Source organism: Mus caroli, unplaced genomic scaffold (assembly GCF_978045245.1).
Source record: "Mus caroli unplaced genomic scaffold, Mus_caroli_1 scaffold_9, whole genome shotgun sequence".
NCBI lineage: Eukaryota > Metazoa > Chordata > Mammalia > Rodentia > Muridae > Mus > Mus caroli.
This window is the reverse complement of record NW_028227264.1, coordinates 78,626,132-78,648,395: the sequence shown is the minus strand read 5'-3', so window position 1 is coordinate 78,648,395 and position 22,264 is coordinate 78,626,132. Positions and strand designations below refer to the sequence as shown.

Below are 22,264 nucleotides of genomic sequence, written 5' to 3'. Positions count from 1 at the left end.
TTAAACAGAGAGTTGGAGGGTCTGTTAGCCTCCCAGTGGGTCACAAGAGTTTGTTAAGGGTATACAGTAGGCGCTCAGCAGATAGTGACTATTCCGATCTAACATCTTAGGGCCTCAGTTTGTCCCATTCAGGATGGGGTGGGGTCAACCAGTGGGTACATTTACAGGGCTGCCTCTGTGGAGAGGAAACCCTTGCAAACAGCAAGCACTGCATAAGTGCACATTACAGTCCTTTATCCTCAAGGCACCAACTGCCCAGCGTCAGGAGGGTGAGGTGGCCCTGGTGGTTGGACAGAGGAGAGGTGGGACAGGGACGAGGGGGAGAGAAGGTAGAGGACAGCCCCTCCACCCCTGTGTCTTTGTCTCCTTTCACTCAGGCGCCCAGGGACCTCACCATGGAAACGGACTCCAGCGAGTCGCGGGCACAGAAGGCGTGGGGGCCGAGGAATCGGCGACCGTGAGACGCAGGGAGGCAACTGGAGGCGCCGGGCGCGGGATCTCGCCTTCCCCACACTGCGCCGCGCGCTCCTAGGTCCCGGAGATCAACCGTGCTCGCGCAGGGCGCACAGAAGGCACGCTCAAGGGGAAGGAACGAGACCCATATTGCGGTCCCCGCGCAGGGTCGGAGACCCTGAGAACCGCAGAGTGGGAGGCGGAGGCGCCCAAGCCGGGGGCGGGGTTGGGGCGGGGCCGAGCGGGCTGCAGAACGCGCAGACAAAGAGCTCACGCGCCGCGCACCGCGCCCGGGCCTCGCGTCCTCCCACGCGGGGACCCTGGCTTTGTGTCCGCGCTTTGCAAGGGACTCCGCCCTCCTTGCTCCCGCCAGGTGAGGGAGCCGCGTGCGCGCGGGGGGGCTCCGGCCTCTCCCTTCCCCAAGTTCCCCCTCTGCTCCAGCCTCAGTTTCCCCGAGCCCTCTTGGCTAGCCCTTATCTCCCCACCTGGAGACTCCATCTGCGCACCTCCTAGTCTCCAGCCTGCCTTTGTCCCCCTGCAATCTCGGCCTACAGCGCAAACGCCACCATGCTTGCTATGAAGGAGAAGAATAAAACGCCGAAGGACAGCATGACGCTCCTGCCTTGCTTTTATTTCGTGGAGGTGAGTGGGGGTCGCGGTGAGAGGTCTTCGTGGCAGGGAGCTTCTGAGACCGTCCACTCCATGCTGCAGGAACAGGAACCCGCACCGTGGAACCAGGCCACCTGGAGTTGAGATGGGGATGAGGCTGGTTCCAAAGGCACAGGGTTTTACAGGTCGAGTAGGAGTTGCAAAGCCTCAGAAAGGTCCTTTAGAATGTGGGAACAGACCGGGGGAATGCTAGGATGCTGGGCGTTCCTTTAAGGACAGGGGTGAGAAGCTCAATTTGGGGTGGGGGGATGTGCTGGAAATTGGGGCATTGGAGGTGAACAAGCCCCAACTAATGAGGGTGGGTGGGTGCTGGGTACTTGGCTCTGCAGTATCCGAGGTGCGTCTAAATTCAAGCACTCTTCTAATGGCATGACTGTGTGCCCCACGCCCAATCTCCACCAGAGCTCGTCAACCCCTTGGTGAATCCAGCCAGCTGTGGTGGAGAGCTGAGAGCATCTAAAAATAGAAAACAATAAATGCATTCACTTGGTGCATACTAAGTGTGGAGGGTTGCGGTTTCCTTTGAATGGCAGAAGCTGTGAGCCAGGCAGAGTCTCAGAAGCCCCTGATCAGGCTGGAGCCCAGCCTTCTCTCCTCAGCAGGTGACCTGTGTGAGCCACAGAGCAATAGGGGGAATGCTTATGTCCCAAGATGACATTTAAGGGTGACTATAGCCCACTCCAAGGCTCTGCCCAGTCCCTCAGACCCACTCTCACCAGAATCCTTTGAAAATTTTTCCAGAATTTGCTTTACAGCTATTTTTTTCTCACTCAATTTAAAATGATTTTCATGTATGTCTTTAGTGCTGGCTACAGAATCCAGGACCTGGACCTTAGACCTGGGGTCTACACCTGACCACGCCCCCAACCCACTCACTGGGGAATCCTAGGCGGGCCTCCACCCTGACCCCACCTCCGCCCTTTACTGGTGGATTCTGTGCCCCCAGTTCCTCACTGGGGGATTCTAGGCAGGGGCTCTACCTGACCACGCCCCCAGCTCCTCACTGGGGCATTCTAGGCAGGGGCTCTACCTTGACCACGCCCCCAGCTCCTCACTGGGGCATTCTAGGCAGGGGCTCTACCTTGACCACGCCCCCAGCTCCTCACTGGGGCATTCTAGGCAGGGGCTCTACTGCTGAGCCAGGTCCTCAACCCCAATCTGGGATTTCACTCTGCAGCCTGGGCTGGATTGGAGTTTGAGATGTATCCAGGTCAGGATCTCGGTAGCTTTCTCATCTCTGCCTCCCAGGTGTTGGACATGCACACACCACCATGCAGCTGAGATCTGAGATCCCTTTTGAATTTGTGTGTCGGTGCTTAGGAGCACACCGTCCTCCGCCCCCCACCCCACGACTGATACGTATACTGAGCCAGAATGGAGGAGGAATGATGGGTGTCTTCCTTAATTGCTTTCTCACGGGGCTAAAAGCTCGCTAGAGTCTGTGTCCTCACCCTGCACACCCAACTGTGGCCACCTTGCTTTGTGGTGCGGGGGTCTTGAGGCATGTGCAAACCAACCGTTCACACCCCCCAAGGAAGTTTTCCTCTAATATATATTTTTTAAGGTTTTAAAATACTTATTTAGTGTGTGCGCATGCGTGAGCGTGTAGGTGCGTGTTCTCGTGTGTGTGTGTGTGTGTGTGTGTGTGTGTGTGTGCGCGCGCGCTTGTGTGTGTTTGTGCATGCACGCATACTTGCCATGACTCAGGTGTGGAGGTCATAGGTAACTTTCGGGAGTTAGTTCCTTCCTTCTACCATGTGGGTTCAGTGATTTTGAACAAACTCAGAGTTCGGCTTAGCAGGAAGTACCTGACCTGCTCAGCCCTCTCGCCAGCCCTATCCAAGGTTTTGATCCAGTGAGGACTTGACCTAGCAATGCACATGGGTGCCCTGGTCCTTTTCCCTGCAGTATAGTACCCGATCCTCTACACTAAGACTCTGACTTGTTTCTGAATATTCATTATCACATAGGCCTGCCCCTGAGAAAAGCGCCTGGACCAGCCTGTGTCTTCCCCCTAATGCAAGGAGCAGGTTGAGGAACCCTAGAAAATGTCTTGGGGGGAGACTAGTGCATCTTCTTTCTTAATTTCTTTTTGGTTTTGTTGTTGCTGTTGTTTTGTTTGTTTTGGTTTGTTTTTTTCGAGACTGTGTAGTCCTGGCTGTCCTAAAACTCACTCTGTAGATCAGGCTGGCCTCGAAGTCAGAAATCTGCCTGCCTCTGCCTCCCAATGTTCTTTGTTTTGTTGTTGTTGTTTTGTTTTTGATACAGGGTTTTTCTCTGAAGCCCTGGCTGTCCTGGAACTCACTCTGTAGACCAGGCTGGCCTTGAATTCACAAAGATCTGCTTCAGAGATCTGCCTCCCAAGTGCTGGGATAAAATGTGTGTGTCACCAGCATCTTTCACTGTTTATTTTGTTTATTTATTTTCATTTCAGCACATGGGTGTTTCACCTGCATGAATATCTATGCAAGGGTGTCAGATCCCCTGGAACTAGAGTTACAGACAAAGCTGGGCAGTTGTGGCATGTGTCTTTAATCCCAGCACTTGGGAGGCAGAAGCAGGCGGATTTCTGAGTTCGAGGCCAGCCTGGTCTACAGAGTGAGTTCCAGGACAGCCAGGACTGCACAGAGTAACCCTGTCTCAAAAAAAAAAAAAAAAAAAAAGAGTTACAGACAGTTGTGAGCTGCCCTGTAGACAATGGGAATTGAACCCAGATACTCTGCAAGAATAGCCAGAGCTCTTAAGCACTGAGCCATCTCTCCGGCCCTGTTCTGTTTCTGTTGAGACTGATTCTCCTTAAGGAGCTCAGGCTGATCCAGAAGTCAGAGCCATTCTCCTGCCTCAGCCTCTCAAGTACTAGGATGACAGGCATGTGCTGCCACCACTCCTGGCAGAGGGAAGTGCAGCAGTTCACACGCCCTGCTGTGTTTGCCCACACTGGCACCTGGCACTGTGCGAGCAGCAGATCTTAACCAGAGTGCAGACCTACGGCTGTCTTCACACACTGTTTCTTTATCTTCAGTCCAGATGCTGGTTGCCTTCTGTTGGGAACCGAGGCTCCAACAAACGTCTATACACGGAAACTCTTACATGGAGAAGGGCATTTAGGAGCTGACAAGACAGCTCTGGTAAAGGCCTCTGCAGACAAACCTTGGGTCCCTGAGACCTGCCCGCATAATGGAAAGATAGAATAGATTCCCACCACTGTCTTCTTTTCTCCGTGCCCATACACATACACACATGCGCACAAATAAAGACAAGTAGTAACTGAGCCAGGCGGTGAAGGCACACGCCTTTAATCCCAGCACTCAGGAGCCAGAGACACACAGATCTCTGAATTCAAGGCCAGCCTGGTCTACAAAGTGAGTTCTAGATTAGCTAGATAGTGAGACCCTGGAGAGAGGAGGAGAGAGAGGGAGAAGGAGGAAGGAGGAGGTAATTTTCTCACGGGTCACAGCCCCCTACCATATTCTGCATGAGACTGTTTAAACTACATGGAAAACTCAGGGAGTAGCTTGCTGAACACAGAAGACAGTGTCAAACAGAGCATTCCTACACATGTGGTCAGCAGCGTTATAAAGCATCATCATGGCCTCGGGGACCTAGATTGGCCTCAAATTCTTTTTTTTTTTTTAAAGATTTATTTATTTATTTATTTATTTAATGTAAGTACACTGTAGCTGTCTTCAGACACTGCAGAAGAGGGAGTCAGATCTCGTTACGGATGGTTGTGAGCCACCATGTGGTTGCTGGGATTTAAACTCCGAACCTTCGGAAGAACAGTCAGTGCTCTTACCCGCTGAGCCATCTCACCAGTCCCAAATTCTTTTTTTTTTTTTCCAAGATTTATTTCATGTATGTGATTACACTGTAGCTGTCTTCAGACACACCAGAAGAGGGCGTCAGATCTCATTACAGATGGTTGTGAGCCACCATGTGGTTGCTGGGAACTGAACTCTGGACCTCTGGAAGAGCAGGCTGTGCTTTTAACCGCTGAGCCATCTCACCAGCCCCGGCTTCAAATTCTTTATGTAGCTGAAGCTCATCCTGATCCTCCTGCCTCTCCCTCCTTAGGGCTGACGTTTCTGCATGCACTGAGCCCCAGCTCCAAGTCCAGACTGACATTTAGTCATTGAAACAGGGGCTCAGCACGTAGCCCTGGCCAAATGCTGGCCACTGCCCGGTCCTGGCTACTTAATTTTTATTCATGTTTATGGCTGTTTGTCATGAACACCACATGCATGCAGGAACCTGTGAAGCCCAGAAGAGGGCATCAAAGTCCCTGGAACTAGAGTTACAGAAGGTTGTGAGCTGCCCTGAGGATACTGGGAATCAAACAAACCCAGTTCCTCTGGCAAAGCAAGCAGTGGGGCTGGAGAGATGGCTCAACAGTGCACTGACTGCTCTTATGATGGATCCAGGTTCAATTCCCGGTACCCACATGGCAGGTCACAACTGCAACTCTGTGGCTCCAGTTCCCTCACACAGACATACATGCAGACAACACAAATGCACATAAAATGAAAATAAATTACTTAAATCTGAGAGAGAGAGAGAGAGAGAGAGAGAGAGAGAGAGAGAATGACTCTTAACTGCTGTGCCATCTCTCTAAGCAGCCTTGGCCTTGATTTTTTTCCCCCCAATACAGGGTTTCTCTGTGTAGCCCTGGCTGTCCTGGAATTTGCTCTGCAGAACAGGCTGGCCTTGAACTCAGAGATCCTCCTGCCTCTGCCTCTGGAGTGCTGGGATTCAAGGCATGTGCCACCACTGCCCCATGGCTTTGATTTAAGGCTATGTCCAGGCCTCCGTTGCCAACCCTTTCCAGTGGCTCACACTGGCTGCCTGCCCTGGGTGCATCTTGCTGTCTATTGCAGCCTGGCTGTCTGGACTCTTATCTTTTTACTCGAATAACTCTCACCTTTGAGCCAAGACAACTTAAAAAAAACCCAAGTTTTTTTATTTAAATTTTTGAACACAGGGTCTCATCCTGTATCCCTGCCTAGCCTGGAACCTGTGATGGCCTCTAATTCACAAAGATCCTCCTGCCTCTGCCTCCTAAGCATTGAGATTACAGCTTTGTGCAAGACACACCCCAAAATGACTGTTATTCCTTCCTGTTTTATAATTGGGGAAATTGGGGCACACTACAGACCCCAGGCAGCTGTTGTCACCATTTCATTCATCCAGCTGGGACCTTGCACACATTAGGAGGTCAATGAGTGCTTCCTAAGCTGCTGGTGACTGCCCACAGCTGCATCTCCAGCACTCAGAAGGAGGATGAAGGAGAATCGGGAGTTCAGGGTTAACCTCAGCGACTGAGTGAGTTTGAGACCAGCTGGAGGTGCTACAGAAATGAATCAATAAACTGGATGTTCCTTTGCCATTTACACAGCTCCCTCAGGCCACTTTTCTCAGTACCTTCAGTGACAGTCATTGCTCTGCCTGACCCCAAGAGCTCTGCTTTCAGGAGCCATGGCTCCCTATTCTTTGGAAGGGAGCAGTGATGCTGGCATCGTCCCCTGGAGTGGTGGAGACACACACCTGCAGGGTAGAAAGGACGCAGGTGTGAGTAAGGAATTTCAGCACCAGCCACATACTAGGTGATGAATGCCGAGGAAGGGACATGGAAATGCCACTAGGGAAGGCACTCTAAGGAAGGCTGGTCAGCAGGACTGACTAAGGGCACAGCCTGGTAAGGGGTGGGGCTATGAGCAGAAACCTAGGGAGGCTGGACAGAGAAGTAGGGATGGATTATATGTGTGCATGTATGATGAGTGGATGAATAGAAGGACGGATGGAAGATAGGTGAGCAGTGGACAATGAATCGATGAATGCATGGGTAAGTGAATGATAGGTGGATGGATGGATGGATGGATGGGTGGATGGATGGATGGATGGGTGGGTGGGTGGATGGATGGATGGATGGTTGGGTGGGTGGATGGATGGGTAGATGGGTAGAAAAAGGATGGGTGGGTGGATAGAAGGAAGGATGGATGGATGGGTGGGTAGGTGGGTAGGTAGAAGGATGGGTGGATGGGTGGAAGGATGGATGGACAGATAGGTGGATGGTAGAAGGGTGGGTGGAAGCTGGGTGTGGTGGCGCACGCCTTTAATCCCAGTACTTGGGAGGCAGAGGCAGGCGGATTTCTGAGTTCGAGGCCAGCCTGGTGTACAGAGTGAGTTCCAGGACAGCCAGGGCTACACAGAGAAACCCTGTCTCGAGAAACCAAAAAAAAAAAAAAAAGAAGAAGGGTGGGTGGATGGATAGGTGTGTAGTTTTAAATTTTTTAATCTCAATTTTAATTTTTTAAAACACTTTACCCTTTTTTTTTTTTGTCTATCACCTACCAGAGGTAGTGGAACAGAAAGATTATTGTGATATTGGGAAAGTAGACTTGTTTGGAAATGGATTTGTTTGTTTGTTTGTTTGTTTGTTTGTTTGTTGGAGTAAATCTTATCTGTATTGTCAGGAAATTAGTAGTTTAGTTTATAGGTCAGTAGCAGCAGCTCAATCCAATTGTAAATCTTGTCAATACTTTATAGGTCGATATATTAGTAGTCTAGTTTAGTAGTGTCGAGATAATAGAAGTGATGACACAACCTAATGGAAACAGTCAGGCCTTGGTCAAACTGGCGTAAGTTAGTAGGAGGGACACAGGAAGAGTTCTTCCTTGTGTCTTTTAACAAAGTGGAGATGAGTGAAGGCAGAGATGAGTGAAGACGTGAGACTAAGAGGCATTGTAGAGCTGGCTCTATCAGTAATCCCCAAAGTCTATTGAGTCTTATTTACACTCTTCAAACATTATATGTCTTGTCTTAGTACGTGAGTTTGTCTTAGCAAAGCTCTACATGAATGTATATCAGCTGACATTACTTTGTCTTTTTGTTTTGTTTTGTTTTGGTTTTTGGTTTTTCAAGACAGGGTTTTTCTGAGTAGCCCTGGCTGTCCTGGAACTCACTCATGCTGGCCTCGAACTCAGAAATCCACCTGCGCTGGGCAGTGGTGGCGCATGCCTTTGATCCCAACACTCGGGAGGCAGAGGCAGGCAGATTTCTGAGTTCGAGGCCAGCCTGGTCTACAGAGTAAGTTCTAGGACAGCCAGGGCTACACAGAGAAACCCTGTCTCGAAAAAAACAAAACAAAACAAAAACAAACAAAGAAAAACAAACTAGAAATCCACCTGCCTCTGCCTCCCAAGTGCTGGAATTAAAGGTGTGCGCCACCACTGCCCGGCACCATTACTTTGTCATTTTGCCCGAGTTCGAGGAAACAACAAGAAGCCATCAATATATTACTAGAATTATATATTACTAGTAATTACATCAATATATTAATAGAATTTTTTTATTTTTCGAGTCTTTTATCATGTGTCTTTTTATGTGTTTGCTTTAGTAAAACATCTTTTTACCCGTAACTGGTTTAGTGAAGCACTTCTTTACAAGTCTGTCTTTTAGTAAAACAGTTTTTTTTACCAGTGTCCATTTCAAGAAAACATCCCTTTACTCCTTTGCTCAGCAGAGCAGCATCTGACACAGCTGCTCTTCCAAAACCCCTTCACTTTCCACTTGATGGTGGCAGATGGGTCTAGGTGCTGAGGAAACCACTGCCTGGGTACAGAATGGCTCTTTCCTCCTATGTGTAGTGCGGCTGCAGGGATTAGGTTGTGGATCTGTGGGCCATGCCAAGCCTGTGGTGGGCTGGTCAGTGACCCAGGCCGCTGTATGACCCCCCCAGCTACCCATCGTGGCTTCCTCCATTGTGTCTCTGTACTTCCTGGAGCTGACTGACCTGTTCAAGCCAGCCAAGGTGGGCTTTCAGTGCTACGACCGCTCCCTGTCCATGCCCTATGTGGAGACAAATGAAGAGCTGATCCCATTGCTCATGCTGCTGAGCCTGGCCTTCGCTGCACCTGCGGCCTCAGTGAGTACTTCTGCCGGGGCCCCAGGGGCTTGAGGCCCTCACTGTGACCTTACCTGACTTATCTGTCTCTGGGGGTGCAGATCATGGTCGGTGAGGGCATGGTCTACTGTCTGCAGTCCAGGCTCTGGGGCCGTGGTCCAGGGGGCGTGGAGGGCAGCATCAATGCTGGTGGCTGCAACTTCAACTCCTTCCTCCGGCGCACAGTGCGCTTTGTGGGTGAGTGGCTGCAGAACTCCCTGATCCTGCCTTGAAGCCCATTCTTGGGGCGGGGGGGGTGGGGTTATGGTGTAGACAGGCTTGGGGGAGCACCCCTCCCCCCTGCTCCCTTCCCCTGGCCTGGTCCTCTCGTCCTCAGGTGTACACGTGTTTGGCCTGTGTGCCACGGCTCTGGTGACAGATGTCATCCAGCTGGCCACCGGCTACCACACGCCTTTCTTCCTAACCGTCTGCAAACCCAATTACACCCTGCTGGGCACTTCCTGTGAGTCGAACCCTTACATCACACAGGACATCTGCTCTGGCCACGATACCCATGCCATCCTGTCAGCAAGGTGCGTTGGACGCCCCCCTCTCCCCAACACTCTGCAGTGGGTGGGTGGGAAACTCAGGCCTGGAGTGGCTGCCCCCAGACCAGCAGGATTGACATGGTGCCTGTTGTAGGAAGACCTTCCCGTCCCAGCACGCCACTCTGTCAGCCTTCGCTGCTGTCTACGTCTCGGTGAGTGATGGACCCCGATGCTGCACCCTGTGTCCACCTGTGGGCAGCAGCTAAGACCTGACCCCGCCCACCCATTGGCTAGATGTACTTCAACGCTGTTATCTCGGACACCACGAAGCTGCTGAAGCCCATCCTTGTGTTCGCCTTCGCCATTGCTGCGGGTGTCTGCGGCCTCACACAGATCACCCAGTATCGCAGCCACCCTGTGGACGTCTATGCAGGCTTTCTTATCGGTGCTGGCATCGCTGCCTACCTGGTGAGGGTTGCGGCTAAGGAGGAGGACTGAGGGAGGTGGCAGGGAGCAGGGAGGCTGAGAGGCAAGATCATCCAAGAGGTCTGGTTGGTGGCCTGGGGCCGGAGGGAAGGACCATCCTGTCACTGTTTCTGCATAGTCCCATCAGCCATAGAATGCTGGTGCCTCCCTGTGGCCTGCAGGTGGTGCCCCTGCTGGATAACAGCCTCATGCCAGCCCTTATCATCCCTAGGCCTGCCACGCTGTGGGCAACTTCCAGGCACCACCTGCAGAAAAGGTGCCTACCCCAGCTCCTGCCAAGGACGCCCTGCGAGCGCTGACACAGCGGGGCCATGAGTCCATGTATCAGCAGAATAAGTCTGTCAGCACCGATGAGCTGGGCCCTCCAGGGAGGCTAGAGGGCGTGCCTCGGCCTGTGGCTCGAGAGAAGACATCTCTTGGCAGCCTGAAGCGAGCCAGCGTGGATGTGGACCTGCTAGCCCCACGCAGCCCCATGGGCAAAGAGGGCATGGTCACCTTCAGCAACACACTGCCCCGGGTCAGCACGCCCTCGCTGGATGACCCTGCACGGCGCCACATGACTATCCACGTGCCCCTTGATGCCTCCCGTTCCAGGCAGCTTATCAGTGAGTGGAAGCAAAAATCCCTGGAGGGCCGTGGCCTGGGTCTGCCTGATGAGGCCAGCCCTGTGCATCTGCGGGCCCCAGCAGAGCAGGTGGCAGAGGAAGAAGAGGAAGAGGAGGAGGAAGAGGAGGAGGAGGAGGAAGAGGAGGAGGAGGAAGGGCCTGTTCCACCCTCACTCTACCCTACTGTCCAGGCTCGGCCAGGCCTTGGGCCCCGAGTCATCCTGCCTCCAAGGCCAGGGCCCCAGCCCCTCGTACACATCCCTGAGGAAGGTGTTCAGGCTGGAGCTGGCCTGTCACCCAAGAGCAGCAGCTCATCAGTGCGGGCCAAGTGGCTGTCAATGGCTGAGAAGGGTGGGGGTCCAGTGGCTGTGGCTCCATCCCAGCCCCGGGTAGCCAACCCACCCAGGCTACTACAGGTCATCGCTATGTCCAAGGCGGCAGGGGGCCCCAAGGCTGAGACAGCTTCATCCTCCAGTGCCAGCTCTGACTCTTCCCAGTACAGGTCCCCGTCAGACCGTGACTCTGCCAGCATTGTTACAATTGATGCCCATGCACCTCACCATCCAGTCGTGCACCTGTCTGCTGGTAGCACACCCTGGGAGTGGAAGGCTAAAGTAGTGGAGGGCGAGGGTAGCTATGAGCTGGGGGACCTGGCACGCGGCTTCAGAAGCAGCTGTAAACAGCCTGGAATGGGCCCAGGGTCTCCAGTCAGTGATGTGGACCAGGAAGAACCCCGGTTTGGGGCAGTGGCCACTGTCAACCTGGCCACTGGGGAGGGTCTGCCCCCACCAGGTGCAAGTGAAGGGGCCCTAGGTGCAGGCAGCAGAGAATCCACCCTGAGGCGCCAGGTGGGCGGGCTGGTGGAAAGAGAAGTGGAGGCTGAGGCAGAAAGTTATTATAGGAGGATGCAGGCCAGAAGGTACCAGGACTAAGCCTGGCAAAACTGTGATGGGGGGTTAGGGGAGCTGGGGGTGTCTACAGCCCCACCAATAAAAACTTATACTATTACGTGGTCTGTAGTTTTTTTTAAGATTTAATTTGAGTACACCGTAGCTGTACCAATAGATGGTTGTAAGCCTTCCTGTGGTTGTTGGGAATGGAACTTAAGACCTCTGCTCACTCAGGCACAAAGACTTACTATACTTAAGTACACTGTAGCTGACCTCCGACACACCAGAAGAGGGCATCAGATCTCATTGTGGTTGGCTGTGAGCCACCATGTGGTTTGGATTTGAACTCAAGACCTTTGGAAGAGCAGTAGGCACTACCCACTGAGCCATCTCGCCAGCCCTTGTCATCCTTTGTGCTCCATGGTACCACATGTGGAAGACTTCCACCATCCCCCCACCGCCCAATGACAGGCAGGAGTGCAAGACACAGGTGTTTATTGAATCCAGGCCCAGCCTGGCCTACAGCTCAGAATGAAGGGCTCAGGGAAGACAGAGGTTATAAAACTGCTTTAATGGAAAGCCCCCCCTCCCCCCAATACACCATCTGGGATGGGGTAGATGTGGCCAGGGCTGGCCCCAAGACAATACTGAGCCTGTAGTCTGTTACCAAAATATACATCTGTCACCATAAAAAACTGCTGCACCGCCTCAGCCCCACAGGTATAAAATCATAAATATTTACACTCTTCCACGCCTTTCACAGAACCAGGGTGCAGGGAACCCCTCCCATAGAAACAGGCTAGGATGGAGGTGGCTGTGCAGGAGGGACATTAAGGCCTAGAGGTCAGCCCCTCAACTGGGCACAGGCAGAGGCGGGCAGAAAACAAAACTTTGGTCCAAAATTTTGAAGGTAGAAACCCACAAGTCTCAGAGCTTTTTTTCCAGCCCTGGCCTGGGCCCACCTGCAAGTTGGTCACTGGAAGGAAGGAGCTCAGGGGACACAGAAGCTCAGAGTACACACATACAATTGTATCATTGCTATAAAAAGTTACTTAAAACTATATCTCTTGCATATAAATGGAAAAGATTCGGGTATTTGGTCAAGTGGAAATATTGCTAGGCACAGGTGTCTGTGACCACACGGAATAGAATACAAAGGTCACAATGAGGCTCGGCAGCTGAGGATGGCCTGGACCCTCTCTGGGTTGGCCAGGGACATGGGAGAATCATGTCACTTGATTATAAGGGTGTAGGGGAGTGACCCCAGCTCTTACACAGCATTGGGAAGCCTATGTATAGGCCACCTGGCTCACCTGCAGGTCTAGAGACAACTGGTGGCCTTAGAGGGTGGGTGTAAGGCCATGAGGCACGCTGGTTTGTAAGGCACAGAAAGCGGCTGTGTTTGGGGCACCGCTGTGGCCTCACGCCTGAGCCCCTCAAGGCATGGTGCTGGGATTGACTGGGCCTCTGGTCCAAGCCATTTCCTGCCACTGCAGAGTGGGCTAGATTTAATTTTTTTAAAAACAGGTAAACTGATCTCTCTTTAAAAAAATAAAATCTCTGGTCTGTAAGGTCACTTCAGCTGCTTTTTAAAGTGGCTTTTCTGGAATGGTGGAAGCTGACGCAGGCCCACAGGCACCTAGATGGTGGACTTGGAAAAGGACACTCGCAGGTGGTGGTTCTCGCCCAGGTCATGGTTGTGCAGTTCAATCAGCGCCTGCACTGCCTCCTCCACAGAGCCCATCTGGATCAGGGCCATCTTGCGGTCCTTCCTGCAGGGGTGGAGTAGGGGGGTAGTGAGCTAAGCCAGCAGGTTTGGGGCAGGGTGGAGGGTGGAGGGAGGGCTTTACTCACTGGAAGAACTTGAAGCCTTTGACCACACCACCATTGCTGGAGAAGAGGCTCTTGAGGTCATCCTCTGACACAGAGGGCCTGTAGAGACAGACGGGAGCCATCTGCCTGGGCTCACATGGGGATGGGATGGGGGAGATCAGGAGCCCTTCGTGGCCCACCCACAAACAAGACCTCTGGCTGACTTACGGGATGTTGGAGAGGTGCAGGGTAGCGGAGGGTGGAAAGATGTTCTGGAAGTTCTTGGAGCCTGGTTTCTTGAAGCGGTGCAGCGGGGAGCTGCCATAGTCCTTGGTCAGGCCCTGGTCCTCCTGACCCTCCCGAGGCAGCTGCACACTCTGATGCTTTGACAGTGTGATGCGCACTGACTTCCCGTGCAGCTTGTGCCCGTTCAGGTGGCTCATGGCTGGACAAAGGATGGAAACCATGAGCGGCAGGACACTCTGCCACTGCTGCCCTACCCCCAGGTGCAACCAAAGCGGCAAGCACAAGCCTGTGCCCTGTGGTGGTCCTCACCCAGCTGGGCCTGGCTGCCGTCTGCCATCTGCACAAGCGCGTTCTCCTTCTTATTGAACAGGATCTTCACCCGCTGCACATCACCGTAGACGCCTTGGAAACCCAGGGTAAGAGTCTTTAAGCTGTCTGGTCTCCTAACCTCTCCCACCCACTCATTACCCACCCGTTGAGTCCCCAACTCCCAGTGGGCCAGGTCTGTTTAGTGGGCACTGGGAGCCTGTGTCTCACAGCCCAAGGCCTGCTAACACTCGCTGCGCTCCGGCAGTCTCAGACTCCAGACAGCTGTCAGAACAGCCACGATCACATGCTACTGACACGCTTAGCTCTGGAAGCATGCAGGGTGGTAACCATGCGTGTCTACTCAGTACAATCCGCAAACCGGAAGCAAACCACGGACCGAGGCAGAAGGCCAAACACAAACTCAATAGTACATAGCAGGGTGTAAAATAACCAATTAAAACGAAACCAAGGTAATAAAAGGGAGAATAACATACCGAAGAGAATAAAGAGGCTTTGGGGTGTGACTCTCTTTAGAGACAGCAGAGGAAGGCAGCAGGGGACAGGGAGAGGGAGAGGTCAAGGGGGCGAGTGCCAATCGTCCACGAGGAAGACAGTCCCCGCAGGCGAGCAGGTTCATGATGATGAAGTTGTCAGGATGTTAATATTCAAGGGCAGGTTGGTTTCCGGAGAGCGGGTTTGAGAGGGGAGTTTTGTTTTTATTGATTTATGTTTTGTTTGTTTCAAGCAACAACAGGAAGCAGAAGAACCGTGCAGTCAGTTGGCAAAGAAATTCCGGATCAGGCAAGAAAAAAAATGGGAGGGGAGGGGAGGAAAGAAAAAAGTAGCAAAACACAGGTCAGTAAATACGTAGGAAACGAGGCAGTGTTCGCACGCACCCAAGCACGCACTCACTCACTCTCATACACACACATTCACACATGCAAGGAGAAGCACTGCACGCAGGCTGGAGGACCGTGGGCCAGCACTGCGGCTGAGACTAAGGACTGAGGCAAGGAGTGGCGCCTGTCAGTTCCCAGGTGGCAGGCTGAGCTCAGGACTCAGGCTGAGCCAGAGAGAACTGGCTGGAACAGGGCCAGCATGGAGCTCCACAGGAGCCAAAGAGCAGCCTGAGGGACTGCGTGCACAGACCTGTTCCTGGAAAGGCAATGCTGAGCCTCAAGGGCTACCTGGGCTCTACAGAGCACCAGCCAGAGACAGCCTGGTCAGCACCAGCCTGAGCCACCACCTCCCTTCCGAACTCTCAGGCCTCCTTGCCATGCCCCAAATTAACAGACTGTCTGTACAGCAAGGAAAACACCGCGGCTCTGAGCACTGAGGGCCAGGGTGCGAATGGAGCTGAGAGGAAAACAGAAAACCTCAGAGCGGCTGGGAAGGAGCGGAGGCCAGCAGCGGCAGATAGATGGGCAGCACACCTGTACCCACACGGCGCCTGGGACACCCAGAAACCCTGCTTGCCATCCAGTACGCTCCCCCACCCTGACTTGTGGTCAGTCAGCACCCCACCACTACTCCATGTACAGGCAGAACACAGTAATACCCACATACCTCAGGGTTCAGGTTGCTGACCAAAAGGACGGAATTCCCAGCACCTGCCAACCCTGGGATGGCAATGCGGCTGGCCGCAGCAGCAGCAGCAGCAGATGGGATAGCCAGGGGGGCCAGGGCTCCATGGACATTAGGGACAGAGAGGCCTGCAAAGGAAGGTAGTACAGATGTGAGCCTGGGTGTCTGCACCAAGATGGGACAGGTCTCAAACACAGCCACGAGGTGTCGCCTGGCTATGGCCTGCACAAGAGGCCACACACTGCCTGACTCCACGGCCAGTCCAGGTGTGATCAGACTGCATGCGCCCAATAGCACAAAAGCTCTGGTTGACACTGGCCCTCTGCAAGCAGGGCCTGCCACAGATCTGCCCGGCTGTGCACGCATGCGGCGCCCATTCCTCCATGCATGCTCCGGCGGCACGCGGAGGCCCGAGGCCCATGCTCCTCAGCTATGGAGGCCACTTGCTTACCAGGCCATTATATTCAATCTACTAGGGACACTGCGTCCTCGTCCTCGCCAGAGGTGCTTGAAGGGAACCAGACCAAAGACTGAGTGATTAGAGGCTTGTTGGTAATGCCAGCACAGGGCACCTGGCCCAGCCCTGCCTGAGACTACCCTGCCCTAGCTGCCTGTGGATGCTTCTGGAGGCCCCTTCCCCTCTCCCCAGAAGGAAGGGGGCCTGGGGCCTGACACTTGGGGCCAGTGGCATCCCAGTCTATGGGCAGTTATGGGGCTGTGTGGGCATGCAGGCGCTGGGGTCAGGATGAGCGTGAATACCTGCGGCCTGAGGGATGGCAAAGGTGGGAGGGAACCCGGCTCCTGCATACGGAGAGGCTGACATTATGCCGGGCGCACCTAGAAACAAACAGACACTAATCACGGCACCTCACCTCACGGCTGGGCCAGGCACAGGCAGGACTGCTGAGTGGCTGGGCTGTGCAGTGCCAGGGTGCCCTGACAGCTAGGTGGCCTGTCCCACCCCTATTCATTTGGTGTGTCTCAGTACAGCATCTTACCAAAGGCTGCTGCCATGGTCTGGTCTAGTGAAGGCTGACTGTCTCCAGAGGGCAGGTCAGGTCGCGTGTAGTCTCTGCTCTTATCATTGTTGTACTTGACATTGAGACTGGTGAGCTTGGAGAAGTCGATGCGCAGTGTGCAGCAGGCGTTGTAGATGTTCTGGCCATCCAGGGACTGTGGGGAGACATAGGTGAGTGCGTGGGCCAGTCATAGGATTGCCCACCCAAGCAAGTCCTACTCACCAGCTTGGCATGCTGGGCGCTCACAGGGTCAGCATACTGCAGCAGTGCCTGGAACTGGTTGTTCTTGGTGAACGTGATGATCTTCAGGACGGTGCCAAACTTAGAGAAGATCTGCAAGAGAGGATGTGTGAGCTCTAGCTGGGGCCGGCCAAGTGGGGATCCAGGCACCAGGTGCAGGGCACGCACCCACCACCTACCTGGTGCAGCACGTCCAGGGTCACTGGGTAGAAAAGGTTTTCCACAATGATCCTGAGCACTGGGCTCTGGCCTGCCATTGCCATTCCTGCATCCACGGCAGCAGCAGAGGCTGCCAAGGCCAGGTTTCCAGACTGGACGGAGTTTACAGCCTGCAGGGCTGCCTGGGCACGCTGTGGAGGAACCACCATGAGCTGTGACCCAGGCCTGAGAGAGGGAGCTTGGCCACCCACCCACCTGCCCAGCAGACATACTGCCTGGTTGGGCGAGCTGTCGGTCTTGAGCTCTTTGTGGTTGGAGAACTGGATGTAGATGGGCTGTCCACGAAGCACTGGCGCTACCGATGTATAGTAGTTAACCATAGTGTTGGCAGCCTCCTCTGTGTTCATTTCAATGAAGGCTTGGTTCTTCCCCTTCAGCATAAGAAGGTTGGTAACTTTTCCAAAGGGCAGCCCTAGGGAGATGACCTCGCCCTCAGTGACATCGCTGGGCAGCTTTCTGACATGGATGACTCTGGAAGGGACTCCTGCGCTCCTGTTGTCACCTTTGAACTTCTTGCTATCGTTTCCATTGGCTGAAAAGGGATAGGTGCACTTGGGAGGCTGCATGCGAGCCTCCTTCCTGCCTCTGCCAGGTCCTTTCTCCCAGCTCGCCCTGCACCTGTCCTGCAAGGCAGGACTCCCTAGGGCACCCAGGCCAAGTAGCACCCAGGCACTCTTACCTGCTGAGGCAGAGCTGCTCATGATGAAGGGGCCGTTGCTGACACACGTGGAGAAGAGCTCGTCGGATCCCCGCTGGGAAGAGAGCATGGGCTCAGCTCCAGGCTGATTCCTTTCCTGCACTCCCCCCACTCGCACAGTGCCCCAAGCCTTTGGCTTTGGTGCTCACTACCAGCCACTGCTGTCACTTCTAGGGCCCTGTGCCAGCAGCCATGTGGGAGGCCCCTTCCTGGCGGGTTGTCTGTCTAGAGTGCACAGCTGTAGGCCTCACGGTACCCTCCCGGCAAAGCTGCTTGGCAGTTTCCAGAGAAACAAGGTGGGGCCCTACTGCTGCCCCAGCTCTGGTGTCCTATCATCTTCCAGAAGGAAAAGGGACTGACTATGCTTATACCTTTGAGTACCATCCAGGGGTAGAAGCAGCTCACTCGGGACCTCCTAAACTGACCCCATGGCAAGGACAACCCCTCCTTAGAAGCAATTTATTCATTATTTTAGCCGAACCAACCCTGGATATCACAGAAGAGACTTCAATCAGGACAGCAAATGAGGCAGGACATGGCACCCAGAGTAAGCCTCAGACAGAGGCTTCATGAGACAGAGCTCTCTGGCTGTCCCCTCCCAGGCAGCCAGACCCTGAAGGTAAACACTCAGGGACTCAGGACCATATTCTTCCAAGGACCACCCCCCTCCCCCCACCGCCCCATCACTGCCCACCCAACACGGTCTAGGGCACTGGTCTGGATCCTCCAACAATGCCAGCCTATGAAAGAAGCAGGGCGCCCACAGTGAACTGACAGGTCTAGACTGCACAGCCAGCACCTGCCATGCCCACTCCTCACCCTCGTTGGAAAGGGTGAACGAAACCCAAGCCTCTCACAACCTGCACCACTCGGAAGCATCCTACCCAGTCCTGGCCATACTGAGGTCTCAGGAGCGAGGGCTGCTGATGGGGTCTTGGACCTGCCCTGCCTGGTAGACAAGACCATGACATGCAAGCTCAGAATCTCATGTCCATATCACTTGAGCTTCAAAATCCACTTCCTTCAGGCCACCATTTATTTACCCACGAAGTCCCTTATACTGACCTTAGTGGGGGTGGCTTCCGTCTGGGCAGGGCAACAGAAGCAGTACTTACTTCCTGCAGCTCTGTTCCTGGCAGGCTGCCAGAGCCCTAACAGTCTCCCCATAGAGGCCAGGGAGCCCACTTACAGTCAGAGGAAACTCCAGCCACCTAGGCCAAGCCAACAGCCCCAACCATCTAGGCAGACAAAAGCATGATACCACAGCACGGGAGAGGCCCTGGTCAGCCCAGCCTTCCCAAATGCTTGCTATAGAGATATAGTCCCAATCTACTTGCAATCCCAGAGCAAGAAGCCTGGCCCATGTATCCACCTGGAGCTCCCTGCTAACTTGCCCAGTATGCCCTCTGCGGCTAGCTAGAATTGAGTCCCGTGGAGACAAGTAGCCATGGGGCATTCCAGGTCAGCAGCAGCTTTGCCCAAACATACCCTGTCACCTGCAGGTCTGGGCCTAAACTAAGTGGGGCTCCCCCCCACTGTTGAACACAGACTTATCTGAGGGAAGATCACCAGGCAGGTGGAGACAGCGTCCACTCACAGAAAAGTCAAACTAGTCCAGACAGCAGCCTGGTAGCAAATCAGATGGCAGCAGCTGAGATGGCCTTTGATGGAGAAACCCCAAACTCCAGGCAAATCTAAATCTAAATAGCCCACCTAACACAGTAAGACCAACCCTGACACAAACACACCTGCCATGCCATTTCAAGACTCAGCATACCTGCAACCCTTCTAGCTCCAGGCTTCAGCCCAAAGTACTGTTGAGACTGAGATCTCCCCAGACACTCAAGAAGCTGAGGCAGGAGTCACCCGCCAGAGAGCAGGCCTGAGAACTGCTTGGACAGCACAGGAAGACAACACCAAATGGGTGGTAACTCAGTCTCACCTTAGAACATGCCACAGCTTTTCAAACCAAACTCACAGAGGAAACACCAAATGGAGTGTCCATAGGCCTGAACTAGCTGCTTAGATGAAGGCAGCAGGGCAGGACAAGGCAAAGCCAGCCAGAAAGAGGCCAGCACAAAGACAGAATCACCAGACCCACAAAAGGGTCCTAAGCCCCCAAAACTCTTGGACGGCAGCTCTACGTGCATCCATACTATCTTCTGCCACCGAGTCTTTATAGACCCTGGACTAAGGCAGGCTCCTCTGCAATAAGCAAGCCTTTATCTCTGACTACAATGGGGTACAATGCCAAGCTAGAGACACCTACCTTTGTACCGACTGCTATGTCTGGGACGATGCTGTGGAGAGAAAAGTAGACATCAGCACTGTGTGGCCTGTAGGGCCCTCTGCCAGTCTGGCTTAGAAAGGCAGGGAAGTGAGCCATCCATTGAGTCTCAACTTGAAAGAGGGCCATCATTGTCCTTGAAGACCCTCCCTTCTTCCACACAGGACCCAGACCCTGCCTTTCAACACATTAAATCCAGTTTTAGTACAGGGGAAAAAAAAAAGCCCAGTTTTTACAAAGCATACCAGTGATCTGGGTCAAAACTCAACTCCTGAGCATCCTACAACGCCAGGGAGCATGAAATGTAGGTAAGGAGCAGCCCAAGACAGTGCTTCCTGATGGGGGCTGGGAGCTCCAGGGCCAGACTGCTGATGGCAGGCAAAGTGGCCTTGTTACCATCTACAAACCAACAGAGCTGCCGGGATACACCCTAGGTTACTGATCAACCCCAGCCCCTCGTGACTGCACCCTGCCGCCTCACACCTAGCCTGCTTACAGGCAGCAGCAAGCCTACCACAGCTGGCAAGTTACCAAATGGCTCTCAGAGGTCTGCCTCGTGAAGAGATTCCACCAGAAGTGGTGGCTGGGGTATGTGTACCCCTCTGCTTGGCTTACTGTTTTCAAAGAGTCTTTTGGGACATTTCTCTGCACTCCCTTCTAGAACTCACTTCGATCTGCCTATCTCTGGCAGGATTAAAGGTGTGCACCACCACACCCCGCTCAAAGATCCTCGGTAAGTTGCTCAAAGGAGGTAACTGGAGACTCCTGTCTGTCATCTCAGCACTTAGAAGGCTGAGGCAGGAGAATTGCCATAGGTACTGAGCTTGAAGTTAGGCCAAACTACTTTTCAGAATCGTGTTAAAAGGAAAAAGGAAAGCCGCTTACTAAGCCTGGTGACTCAAAGCGCTAGGGAGGTTAAGGTGGGGAAAATCAGGAATTCAAGGCTAGTCCTTATCCAAAAGCCAAACAAAAAGTTTCAACAAAAAAAAATCGGGGCCTGTTGACGCAGGCCTTTAGTCCCATCACTACGCAAGCAGAGGCAAGCGGATCTTTCAGACCAGCCTACAATGAGATCCGGTCTCCAAAACAAACCGAAAACTACAAAAAAGTTGCCAGTGGAGGGGGCATCCGGGAAGCATGTGGGAGATACGGATGCCAGGCCGGCGCCAACACCGGAGACCGAACTGAACCTTACTCTGGCCCACCCGCCCCTCCGATGGGGGGCCCTGGAAGCCTCCTCCGGACACCTCCCCCGAGGCGGGAAGGGCGGGCGCGTTCGGCACAGGCCCACGCACGCGCGCTCACCGGGGCGCGCGCCCTAGTACGCGCGCGCACCCGGGGTCGCATGCGGCGTGCGAAGCGACATTGCTCGGGGTACAGGGCGAGCCGGCCCGGATTGGAGAACGGCAGGCGGGAAGGATCGCTGCGGCCGAGCCGCTCCGAGTGAGCGCGCCTCACCGGAGGGAGCGCGCGTGCACGCAGAGGGCGGGAGGGGGGCGCTGGGTTCCTCCGGATGAACCGCGCGGGCACCGGAAGTGCGCTGGGCGAGGGGCTTAAGGGGAGCCGAAATCTGGGTGCGGTCGCCCTAAGCCAGCCGGCTTCCTTAAGGGCCTCAGACGCCCGAGGTTCCGAGCGCGCCACGCGGATCAAGGCCACCCGCGCGCGCGCATCGCAGCGGTTAGAGGGATCGGCGGGGGCCAAAAGTCCGCGCGCGCGGCAGCGATGGCTGGGACGGAGCGGTGAGCGGAGCGGCGTGCGAGGGGCGCGGCAGGACTTACCCGTCCATGGCACACGGAAGAGACCCGCGGGGAACGGAGCGGAGGCGCAGGAATAGCAGAAACCGACCCAACGGCTCCGAGTTATAGACTCACAAGATGGCGGAGACGCCCGCACACGTCCCCCGCGCGCGATCCTCATTGGTTCCCGCTGCGGTCTGTGGGCGTGGTCAACTCCGCCTGCCCCCGCTAGGGCCTCCTATTGGTCAAAAGGTTACTCCAAGGGCGAAACGCATCCAGACAGCAGACGGTTATTGGGCGGGACGGCCGTCAGTCAAGACGGAAGACGGAAACGGCCGGTGGGGGAGGGGGAGGGCGTGAATGAGTAGGCGCACGTGATACCATCTGAGCCAATGAACGAGCCTTTGTTCGACCTGTGGGACGCCATCTTGAGAGTGGGTACGTGGCGGGTCAGACGCAGAGAAGCGTGCATTCTGGAGGTTGCCTCCATATTGCAAGCGGGCACTGGAAGCCGTTGGCCTCCAACGTGAGAGTAAAGCAAGCTGCTTCGCCATCTTAGAAACGGGCAGAAAACCCCGTATTGCC

General features: G+C 54.3%; 2 protein-coding genes across 5 annotated transcripts; one reads left to right on the top strand and one right to left on the bottom strand.

The window, feature by feature from the left end:
* The first annotated feature begins 522 nt into the window (after positions 1 to 522).
* Positions 523 to 14,742, top strand: Plppr3 (phospholipid phosphatase related 3). 3 transcript variants are annotated; one of them, XM_021174340.3, is made up of 9 exons: positions 523 to 1,095; positions 8,858 to 9,043; positions 9,124 to 9,259; positions 9,399 to 9,594; positions 9,704 to 9,761; positions 9,844 to 10,017; positions 10,247 to 10,640; positions 13,959 to 14,004; positions 14,643 to 14,742. In XM_021174340.3, the coding sequence occupies exons 1-9, from the start codon at positions 1,021 to 1,023 to the stop codon at positions 14,740 to 14,742; spliced, it is 1,365 nt and encodes a 454-aa protein (XP_021029999.1). In that variant the 5' UTR covers positions 523 to 1,020. The 3 variants fall into 3 exon arrangements, with proteins under 3 accessions (XP_021029999.1, XP_029338417.1, XP_085699103.1); XM_029482557.2 differs by lacking the exons at positions 13,959 to 14,004; positions 14,643 to 14,742 and having other exon boundaries at positions 523 to 826; positions 1,008 to 1,095; positions 10,247 to 11,685; XM_085842977.1 differs by lacking the exons at positions 523 to 1,095; positions 13,959 to 14,004; positions 14,643 to 14,742 and having other exon boundaries at positions 9,551 to 9,594; positions 10,247 to 11,692.
* Positions 12,083 to 21,843, bottom strand: Ptbp1 (polypyrimidine tract binding protein 1). 2 transcript variants are annotated; one of them, XM_021174341.2, is made up of 14 exons: positions 21,722 to 21,843; positions 19,926 to 19,956; positions 17,639 to 17,711; positions 17,172 to 17,491; positions 16,920 to 17,090; positions 16,723 to 16,833; positions 16,480 to 16,654; positions 16,241 to 16,318; positions 15,464 to 15,609; positions 14,392 to 14,425; positions 13,898 to 13,990; positions 13,571 to 13,787; positions 13,385 to 13,462; positions 12,083 to 13,302 (listed from the first exon to the last, which is right to left on the bottom strand). In XM_021174341.2, exons 1-14 carry the CDS (start codon positions 21,727 to 21,729, stop codon positions 13,170 to 13,172), a joined length of 1,668 nt encoding a protein of 555 aa, XP_021030000.1. In that variant the 5' UTR covers positions 21,730 to 21,843; the 3' UTR covers positions 12,083 to 13,169. The 2 variants fall into 2 exon arrangements, with proteins under 2 accessions (XP_021030000.1, XP_021030001.1); XM_021174342.3 differs by lacking the exon at positions 16,241 to 16,318.
* Positions 21,844 to 22,264: the final 421 nt, after the last annotated feature.